The sequence below is a fragment of the Oncorhynchus mykiss genome, chromosome 29 (assembly GCF_057628025.1).
Source record: "Oncorhynchus mykiss isolate SJ-2025 chromosome 29, ASM5762802v1, whole genome shotgun sequence".
NCBI classification, from domain to species: domain Eukaryota; kingdom Metazoa; phylum Chordata; class Actinopteri; order Salmoniformes; family Salmonidae; genus Oncorhynchus; species Oncorhynchus mykiss.
In genome coordinates, this window is record NC_143050.1 from 18,467,501 (window position 1) to 18,479,020 (window position 11,520).

At 41.9% G+C, this 11,520-nt stretch overlaps 1 protein-coding gene across 1 annotated transcript in view; it reads left to right on the forward strand.

Moving 5' to 3' along the window:
* The window catches only part of LOC110509982 (EH domain-containing protein 1), a 31,792-nt gene extending 26,117 nt beyond the window's left edge, over positions 1-5,675 (forward strand). Inside the window, exons 3-5 of the mRNA XM_021591238.3 lie at positions 3,949-4,361; positions 4,523-4,687; positions 4,843-5,675. Coding sequence (XP_021446913.1) covers positions 3,949-4,361; positions 4,523-4,687; positions 4,843-5,364 — 1,100 coding nt within the window. The 3' untranslated portion in view covers positions 5,365-5,675. The remainder of the gene's footprint in view (positions 1-3,948; positions 4,362-4,522; positions 4,688-4,842) is intronic.
* The last annotated feature ends 5,845 nt before the right edge of the window (positions 5,676-11,520 follow it).

Sequence of the window (11,520 nt, forward strand, 5' to 3'; positions counted from 1 at the left end):
ACACGACAGGTGGATTAACAAAAGGCTAAGCTGTGTTTTCCTATATTGCACTTGTGATTTTCATAAGTTAAACAGCTTGGGAAATTCCAGAAAAATATGTCATGGCTTTAGAAGCATCTGATAGGCTAATTGACGTCAATTGGAGGTGTACCTGTGGATGTATTTCAAGGCCTACCTTCTAATTCGGTGCCTCTTTTGCTTGACATCATGGGAAAATCTAAAGAAATCAGCCAAGACCTGTCTGGTTCATCCTTGGGCGCAATTTCCAAATGCCTGAAGGTACCACATTCATCTGTACAAACAATAGTGCGGAAGTATAAACACCATGGGACCACACAGCCGTCATACTGCTCAGGAAGGAGACGCGTTCTGTCTCCTACAGATGAATGTACTTTGGTGCGAAAAGTGCAAATCAATCCTAGAACAACAGCAAAGGACCTTGTGAAGATGCTGGAGGAAACAGGAACAAAAGTATCTATATCCACAGCAAAACGAGTCCTATAGCGACATAACCTGAAAGGCCGCTCAGCAAGGAAGAAGCCACTGCTCCAAAAACGCCATATTACGGTTTGCAACTGCACATGGGGACAAAGATGGCCACCCCCGTGCTTCACGGTACAAGTACAATGTCATGTTGTGGGGGTGCTTTGCTGCAGGAGGGACTGGTGCACTTCACAAAATAGATGGCATCATGAGGCAGGAAAATTGTGGATATTTTGATGCAACATCTCCAGACATCAGTCAGGAAGTTAAAGCTTGGTTGCAAATGAGTCTTCCAAAGGAACAATGACCCCAAGCATACTTTTAAAGTTGTGGAAAAATGGCTTAAGGACAACAGTCTAGGTATTGGAGTGGCCATCACAAAGCCCTGACCTCAATCCCATAGAAAATCTGTGGGCAGAACTGAAAACGTGTGTGTGTGTGTGTGTGGTGTGTGTGTGTGTGTGTGTGTGCAAGGAGGCCTACAAACCACACTCTGTTACAACTGGCTCTGTCAGGAGAAATGGGCCAAAAGTCACCCAACTTATTGTGGGAAGCTTGTGGAAGTCTACCTGAAAGGTTTGACCTAAGTTAAACAATTTAAAGGCAATGCTACCAAATACTAATTGAGTGTATGTAAACTTCTAACCCACTGGGAATGTCATGAAAGAAATAAAAGCTGAAACTAATCATTCTCTCTTATTCTGACATTTCACATTCTTAAAATAATGTGGTGATCCTAACTGACCTAAGATGGGGAATATTTACTAGGATTAAATGTCAGCAATTGTGAAACGGAGTTTACATGTATTTGGCTACTTTGTGTGTGTGTGTGTGTGTGTAGACTTCGACTTCAACTGTACATACATACTAACACAACATTGAACAAATCTATAGACACCAATTACGTAAAGTGATATTAGTCGAGCACCAATCCTTCGACAGTGGAAGATCGGGCTCTACGTACACACAGGTCGACGCCTTTCAGGCTTCTCTTCTGGTTTAATCAGCAGAAATGTGATTTAATAAATAAATTACTTTTTACTAGGCTTTAAGTAAGTAGCCTAGCTATTGCATATAGAAGAACAGCTCTGCACCATTTTATAATGGATCTCTTTAATGTGTGTGCGAGAGAAATGATGAGATCGGATGAAGACAGCTGTTTCTCGCTGCTCAAATGGAACGCTGAGTCAGACTGTTCTCTGCATTGTACTTCCCAAGCACATTTTAAAAACTGTGGACGTTGATAGTAATTGTGGCCTTTCCCTTTAAACAGTTTTTTTTTTTAGTCTCCAGCACAGCGTGCCAAGGCAGAGTCAGTGCCCTGCTGCCCTCTAGTTCAATTCAGAATTAACAAATAAATAACTGTTCTAAACAGAGGTGAGGAAGAGGTCTCTTTGTGGTCCCAGTGTCTCCCCGCTGCACAATTAATGCGCCAAAGGCTCTTTCCTGTTTGTCATTCAGGGGAGGATATTGTGTGGGGCGAAGTCAATCCTGTCGTAGAAATGGAGTGAATAGAATGGACTTTCGTTCATTTAAAAGATAAGTGTGAATGTCAAGTTTGATGGGAGAAATTTTAATGTATAAAGAGTCTGTTCTCATTCAGAACCAATAATTTATTCTGATTTCCTTTTGAATGTTGATCGTAAACAAATGCTTAAACATGTTCTATTTTGGAGTGAGATGTATATTAATTACACACTTAATAAAAATATAAATGCAACATGTAATGTGTTGGTTTCATGAGCTGAAATAATATCCCAGAATCTTTCCATATGCACAAAAAGCTTATCTCAAATGTTCACATCCCTGTTAGAGAGCATTTCTCCTTTGCCAAGATAATCCATCCACCTGACAGGTGTGGCAGATGATTAAACCACATTACATAGGTGTACCTTGTGCTGGGGACAAAGGACACTAAAATGTGCAGTTTTGTCACACACAACAATGCCACCGATGTCTCGTGTTTTGAGTGTGTGTGCGCGATTGGCGTACTGACTGCAGGAATGTCCATCAGAGCTGTGTATGGCGTTGTGTGGGAGAGCGGTTTTCTGATGTCAACGTTGTGAACAGAGTTCCCCAGGGTGGGATTATGGTATGGGCAGGCATTAGCTACGGACAATGAACACGATTGCGTTTTATCGATGGCAATTTGAATGCACAGAGATACCATGATGAGATCCTGAGGCCCATTGTTGTGCCATCCATCTGCCGCCATCAACTCATATTTCAGCATAGTAATATACGGCCCCATGTCACAAGGATCTTCTCACAATTCCTGGAAGCTGAAGTCGTCCCAACTCTGCCATGGCCTGCATACTCACCCGATGTCATCCGTTGAGCATGTTTGGTATGCTCTGGATTGACGTGTACGACAACCTGTTCCAGTTCCCACGAATATCCAACAACTTCGCACAGCCATTGAAGAGGAGTGGGATAGCATTACACATGCCACAATCAACCAACCAATGCATATCTGCATTCCCGGTCATGTGAAATCCATAGATTGGGGCCTAATGCATTTCAATTGACTAATTTCCTTATGAACTGTAAATCTAAATTGTTGCATGTTTTATATTTTTGTTGTGTTTTATGTAGGCTAGACCTAGTGTTCAACATTGTGCTCCAGAAAACAACTATGAATAAGACCTGGCGCTTATCTTTTAGAACATGAGGGTGACATGTGAGCCCCAAATTCGCTTGCATCATCACACAATTTCATAAGGCTTTACTAGGTGTGTCACGTACAATGAACTGGATTCTGCTTTATCCATTTCTATGCTCAGGAGGTCATGGGTGAAGGGTCAGTGTCGGTGTCACACTGAGAAGAGGGAGGAAGATGGAGGAGGGTGTTTGGTTAAGGTTTTCCTGGCACAGGAAAAACACATTTTGTGTCTCATTGTGAAATATACCTGTTTTTGGCTCTGTAGCTGGGGGGTGTCTGTTGCTGTGTGGAGAGAGACCATGGAGACAGGATAAGCTGGAATCTGAGTTTGATTTGCATAGAGAAACAACCACACTCTTACTATGGTCTAGTCTAACGGTCACCCACCAAAAATGTTGTTCAGAAAATCACTGTATATGGTTAACATAGTTCCTTGGATCATAATTTTGATTAAAGATCTAAAACTATTGATGTTAAACTTACAAGTTTGATCTACGTAATGATGTTTCCTGGGTCACAGAATGCCTTTTCTGAAGCCTTTTTTTGGTGGGTGGCCCATGGACTACTAGGAGCAGCTCACACCAATTGAAATCAAATTGGAAATCAAATTTATGTGAATATTTCCACTCCTTACATAATCAGATGCCATAAACTTATTGGACTGGAATTTGTTTGAACGCGTCTCACACAAGTTTCATATGATTTAAATCTTAACCTTTTTGATAAAAGGATTTAATTCACGTTGATGTTTTGAAGATTTCACACCCCTTTTTTATTTGAACAATTCTCTTTCCTCTTTTCAGGTTATGACTTTGCTGCAGTGCTGGAGTGGTTTGCAGAACGCGTTGACCGCATCATCCTGCTCTTCGACGCCCACAAGCTGGACATCTCAGATGAATTCTCTGAGGTGATCCGCGCCCTGAAGAACCATGAGGATAAGATGCGGGTGGTTCTGAACAAGGCTGACCAGATTGGCACGCAGCAGCTGATGAGGGTCTATGGCGCCCTCATGTGGTCTCTTGGTAAAATTGTTGGCACTCCAGAGGTGATCCGGGTGTATATCGGTTCTTTTTGGGCTCAGCCGCTCCTGGTCCCAGACAACCGGAAGCTTTTTGAGGCTGAGGAACAGGACCTTTTCAAGGATATTCAGGGGCTGCCTCGGAATGCTGCTCTGAGGAAGCTCAATGACCTCATCAAGCGGGCTCGCCTCGCCAAGGTAAGACCTAGGTCTCAAATGTTGGGGCTTGTTAACAGTAACATTAATCTCAGAAAGCAATTACTCTACTGCATTATTGTATCACCCTCATTGTGCTGAAATCAATTGATCAGTGGGTAGCTGTTTAGGTCCAGATGTGATTTAGTCTTCTCTCCCTCCAGGTCCACGCTTACATTATCAGCTCTCTAAAGAAGGAGATGCCCAATATGTTTGGGAAGGATAATAAGAAGAAGGAGCTGATCGCCAACCTGGGGGAGATCTACACGAGGATTGAGAAAGAGCACCAGATCTCACCTGGAGACTTCCCCAAACTAGCTAAGATGCAGGTACATAAATATACATTATTTTTCTAGTGGAGGTAGTACTTCTGTTAACCAAAGTGGCCATGTAAGTAATGATAGTGGTAGTAGTGATGAGCATTGCAGATACCTTTTTACTTGACTAGAATTCCCCTGACCTCTTCAACTTTATGAACACACAGGAGATCTTGGCAAACCAGGACTTCAGTAAGTTCCAGGTGGTGAAGCCCAAGCTGCTGGAGGCCGTTGAGGACATGCTAGCCAATGACATCGCCAAACTCATGACCCTCGTCCGCCAGGAGGAGGCAGCCATGCCCAGCCAGTCAGTCCAAGGTGGTGCCTTCGAGGGCACCATGAATGGGCCCTTCGGCCATGGCTACGGCGAGGGTGCAGGCGAGGGCATTGATGAGCTGGAGTGGGTAGTGGCACGAGACAAACCCACCTACGATGAGATCTTCTACACCCTGTCTCCTGTCAACGGCAAAGTGTCTGGTGCCATGGCCAAGAAGGAAATGGTGAAGTCCAAGCTGCCCAACACAGTGCTGGGGAAGATCTGGAAGCTGGCCGACGTAGACAAGGACGGTTTCCTGGACGACGAAGAGTTTTCCCTTGCCAATCACTTGATCAAGGTGAAGCTTGAGGGTCACGAGCTTCCCACTGACCTGCCAGAACACCTTATCCCCCCCTCCAAAAGGGGACTGTAGAATTGGAAATCTGTCATATATGGCATTGGAATAGGCCTGAACAAGTAGAATGGTGCTTAGAGGTGTTTGGGAGAGCTGGGTGGGTGGATGGGATGAGCTAAAAGGTAAAGGGTTAGTATTTTTGGCCAGGGTAAATGTGACTGTTAAGTGGGTGTTCAATAGCAAACCGCCTAGATAAGGTGTTGTGGGGTATGGGAATGTGACACAAATTGTGGTGTTGGGGTTAAAGTAATGTTAGCCTGTATATGACAATTGGCATAGTCCATTCAAAAATAGAAAAAGATAAATAAATATGTTTAACTTATTCATCACCTGTGAATCCCTGATCTTTATTATTACTTATATTTCTCATCATTATCATAAGGCCTTTGATGTCATTTGTGCTCACAGTACATGCTCACAGTACAATCGCATTTAAATTTTCCTCATTGGGCCATGTCCAAAAGTGAATTCAATTTATTCCTTTGATTAAAAAATGTCTCGTATAAGAGGGTTTGTATACTTATACAGGTCACTCAACAAATCAAACGATGAAAGAAATAAGGGACGCTCATAACAAATATATGCTGGGGGAAATTATATTTAATCCTTGTCTTCCATTAAGTTTGATATGATTTGTCTGAGTTTAGTCAATTTATTCTACTTACAAACATTTAATCAAAATATGATATAATTTCTAATCAAAACAATGTGTATGTTTAGCTTTTCTAAAGCCATTATAAAGCAAAGTGTTCTTTGAGTCTGAAAACAAGCGTTGCAGAAGTACAAATATAGGGCTACCTGTTAGCAGGGCAAATATTGGTCACCCCATAATGAATGATAACAATAGACAAGGTATTAGTGTTCTTCCCAGCATGCCAAACACTTCTGCTTTGTTCTCTTGTGTAGACTCAACTGACATGCAGATGGTACATCAACCTTACATTATCTGAACTTCTCATTATTGAATAATAAGTTCAGATTGTTGTGCCTCATATTGTCACGGACTTGTAGATGTATTAGATCACAGACAAACGTTTGTCTTGGACAACATGGCCTAGCTCCTGGTGTCTTTAACAGCTGTCTCCTGTAAACCATATTTTGTCAAATTATGAAATATGTGACATTTAAGCTACATTTTGCCATTTCAGTCAATTTATCATATGGATTTTTTTTTCTGATATTGTACCGATCTAGTTGGGCATACAGTATGCATTAACAAAATGTCTGATCAAATATATTTATGGAAAACCAATTAACTGATTTTAGGGGACAGACTAGCTTCAAAATCCCAGTTTGATCCCTGGCAGTCACATCTTTGGTTAGCCTTTAATGACAGTCGCTGTAGACGTTTTTGTAGAAGTGCCTCAACTTTACAGCTCTTAAATGTTCATATGTACATTGTTTTTAGTCTATTTTGAAATAAAATTGTATTATAATACATTAGTTTTTCATAGACTTTGTCTGTTTTGAAATGACTGGATAAAACATTGCTAAAATTGTCCTTGTTCATTCCAGTGCAGTAGTCCTTATAATTAACTATTTGAAAATGTACTAACTGTTCAAATGCATTATTAAAATACACTTTGTATAAATATGCTTTAATTTTGCCAAATGTTCACAGTGGGAACATGTGAGCTCATGCAGCCAATGTTAGCTTGTTGTAGTGATGCACGGTTTGACAGCGTCAGCATGCTTCAGTTCAGCTGGCGGCTAACCGAACAGGTTTGTTTGCATACTCCCTTGACCTTAACTTTAAAAAAAAGCTACAATAGTACAGTTTGTCCATTTTGATACTCTGTAGCCAGAATACACTTCCTCAAGGTAACTGAAATCTGTTACTAATTTGGAAGATGTCTTAGTTATTCAATTTTACATCAAACTAAGATGTTTGGTGCTGTATTTTAATGAAAAATGTGCACGAAGATGTGTTGTCTCTTCTATAGTATAATGGCATTTGCAAATAATTGGATGTGCAATCCACAACCTACTGTGCGGGTGGATAATAAGGATTCCAAAAAGGAAATAGTGTTGGGGGGGGGGTGTAAATATACAAATGTATTTTAAATTAACAAAATCGACCTGCTTTTTTGTAAAAAAAAACAACATTTCTAATCAGATCCTACACATGCTCAGAAGTCTCCTGTGAGGGCGGAACATTTCCTAGCGACAATAGTCCTTGCAGTGCTTCTGCTGTGAAGTCTTGGAGCACCAAAAACGTATCGGCTGCAGATCTGTCCACTTTCTTGGACTTCTTAGACACTTCACTTGATTGATTTAAAACATCAGCAACTGGTTGCAATGCATCCACCGCCATATCTTCTTCAACACTGTGGCCTCTTGCCCTTTCAACTCTTCACCGTCTCCACATTGAAGATCTGCTGTACAGCCCTGATCCTTGACACCTCAACCCCTTTCACTCTAACAGGGCACTCAAGACTTCCCAGAGTATGAACCCCACCACAGTGGCAACATGTTCTATTCAAAGATTCTTCAATACCATACTTCTGCCGTCTGCAAACATTTCACACGTGACCATATATTTTACAATTCCCACACTAGTGGTTTGAACACATCGTCTCCGTTCAGGTGGTTTCCTCAAACAGTATCTATAGGCGCTTCTCCTTTCTTCCATTTACCATAAGGTGCATTGACCACACCTGGGATTTTCTGAATAATGTACTAGTCATCTATAACGAGACTCCAGCTATAACAACTTTGGCAGGCGCTTTAACTACTCATAGAAAAGGTAGTCTGACAAGTACTCTGCAGGAAGGTCTGATTTCTCTAGTATTAGAACAAGACCCAGATGGCAAACATAAAGACTCAGTCTATCTAAAAAACTGGAGGCCCCTTACACTTCAATGTTGTGATGCAAAAATACTAGCAAAATGCATAGCACTCAGAATTAAAAGAGTTTTACCAGGTATTGTTCATCCTGATCAGTTTTTTTACATGGACGATACATTGGAGATAATATACGACCACTACTAGAAATAATAGAACATCATGAAACATAAGAAGCCAGGAATGGTATTTATAGCGGACTTTGAAAAGGCATTTGATAAAGTAAGACTGGATTTTACTTATAAATGCCTGGATTTTTTTCAATTTCGGCAATTCCCTTATAAAATGGGTAAAAATCATGTATAGCAACCCCAGGTGTAAAATAGTAAATACCGGATACTTCTCAGAGAGTTTTGAATTGTCAAGAGGAGTTAAACAAGGGTGTCCACTGTCACCATATCTATTCATTATGGCCATCGAAATGCTAGTTATTAAAATCAGATCCAATAACAACGGAGGATTAGAAATCCAAGGCAAGGAGTCCATGTATGCCGATGACTCAAGTTTTATGTTAAGTCCGCAAGCTAGATCCTTGCAATGTCTTATTAAAGATCTAAACTTTTCTGTACTCTCTGGACTAAAATCTAATTATGATAAGTGTACAATATTACGTGTTTTTAAGGATCCAATACAACTTTTACATTACCCTGCAGCTTACCTATAAAATGGGCTGATGGTGAAGTAGGCATACTCAGTATTCATATCACAAAATATATAAATAAGCTCTCCACAATGAATTTCAATAGATAACTTGTAAAAATAGACAAGATCCTGCAACCTTAGAGGTATCTCAGTTTACTCACTTACTTATGGCGCTGCCATAAAACAACGCAAGATTCAAGACCGTGCTTTTCAGCTAAAATTATTATATTGAATTCTTACCACCAACAAAATGTTGAATATTTGGGGCATAAAATCATCGAAGCTCTGCAGATTTTGTTGTGAGGATACAGAATCAATAGACCATTTATTTTGGTATTGCCCTCAGGTAGCCTGTTTCTGGTCTCAGGTTCAGGAATGGCTGAAAATGCATAGCATTGATCTAAAATTGACCCTAGAAATGGTCTCGAATGGTTGAGGGACATTTATTTAGAAAGAGAGGGTCCAGATTGTCTTGCCCAGCTGATTTTTACAGGTACAAGTTTTGCAGCTCTTTCAGAACATCTGCTATCCAGATTTGGGTGAAGGAGAAGCTGGGGAGGCTTGGGCAAGTAGCTGCGGGGGGTGCGGAGCTGTTGGCGGGGGTTGGGGTAGCCAGGAGGAAAGCATGGCCAGCCGTTCGAGAAATGCTTATTGAAATTCTCGATTATTGTGGATTTATCAGTGGTGACAGTGTTACCTAGACTCAGTGCAGTGAGCAGCTGGGAGGAGGTGCTATTATTCTCCATGGACTTTATAGTGTGCCAAAACTTTTTGGAGTTAGCGCTACAGGATGCAAATTTCTGTTTGAAAAAGCTAGCCTTTGCTTTCCTGATTGACTGTGTATTGGTTCCTTTCTTCCTTGAAAAGTTGCATATCGCGGGGACTATTCGATGCCAGCGCAGTCCGCCACAGGATGTTTTTGTGCTGGTCGAGGGCAGTCAGGTCTGGAGTGAACCAAGGGCTATATCTGTTATTAGTTCTACATTTTTTGAAAGGGGCATGCTTATTTAAGATGGTGAGGAAATTACTTTTAAAGAACGACCAGGCATCCTTGACTGATGGGATGAGGTCAATATCCTTCCAGGATACCCGGGCCAGGTCGATTAGAAAGGCCTGCTCGCAGAAGTGTTTTAGGGAGCGTTTGACAGTGATGAGGGGTGGTCGTTTGACCGCGGACCCATAGCGGATACAGGCACTGAAAACAGAGGAGGTGTATTTGGAGGGCAAGTTGATCAGGATAATGTCTATGTGGGTGCCCATGTTTACTGATTAAGGGTTGTACCTAGTGGGTTCCTTGATGATTTGTGTGAGATTGAGGACATCTAGCTTAGATTGTAGGACGGCCGGGGTGTTAAGCATATCCCAGTTTAGGTCACTTAACAGAACGAACTCTGAAGCTAGATTCACAAATGGTGTCCAGGTCACAGCTGGCAGCGGAGGGGGGTCGATAGCAGGCGGCAACAGTGAGAGACTTATTTCTGGAGAGATTAATTTATAAAATTGAAAGCTTGAACTGTTTGGGCATAGACCTGGAAAGTATGAGAACTTTGCAGGCTTCCTCCCCCTTTGGCAGTTATATATCTTGATGGAAAATGTTCTAGTTGGGTATGGAAATCTCCAAATTTTTGGTGGCCTTCCTAAGCCAGGATTCAGACAAGGCAAGGGCATCAGGGTTGGCGGAGTGTGCTAAAGCAGTGAGTAAAACAAATTTGGGGAGGAGGCTTCTGATGTTAACATGCATGAAACCAAGACTTTTTCGGTTACAGAAGTCAACAAATGAGAGTGCCTGGGGACACACAGGGCCTGGGTTAACCTCCACAGTAGGATGAGTGTACAGCTAAGGCTATCAAAACTGGTTGTCTAGTGCGTTGGGGACAGAGAATAAAAGGAGCAGATTTCTGGGCGTGGTAGAATAGATTCAGGGCATAATGTACAAACAGGGGTATGGTGGGGTGCAGGTACAGTGGAGGTAAACCCAGGCACCGAGTTATAAGAGAGGTTGCATCTCTGAACGGGCTAGTTATGCTGGGTGAGGTCACCGCATGTGTGGGAGGTGGGAAAAGGAGGTATCTCAGGGATTGCAAAGTGGGATTAGGGGCTCCGCAGTAAACTAAAACATTTATAACTATCCTAAAAAACAGTGTACAAGGCATATTGACATTTGAGAGAGACATAAAGCGAGGCATAAAGCAATCACAGGTGTGTATTGGGAGAGTTAGCTAAGGCAACAACGGGTAAGACAACAACAGCTAATCAGCTAAGACAACAATAACAGGTCAAATGGCGATGAATGGGCAGAGAGGGTCGGTTAACTACAAACAGAGCCTGAGTTCGAGGCTGGGGCCGACAGATAAACAAAAAATAAACAAAATGGAGTACCGTTATTAGTGAACAGTCCAGCAGGCATCAGCTATGTAGCCAAGTGATCATAAGGTCCAGTGAACAGCAATAGATGGAACAGGGAAGCCGTGGGGTCGTCGTTACTATGCTACCACGCTGAGACACAGCGTTTAGCAGGGATTACAGCCTCGAGTCTTCTTGGGTATGACGCTACAAGCTTGGCACACCTGTATTTGGGTTTGAGTTTCTCCCATTCTTCTCTGCAGATCCTCTCAAGCTCTGTCAGGTTGGATGGGGAGCGTCGCTGCACTGCTATTTTCAGATCTCTCCAGAGATGTTTGATCAGGT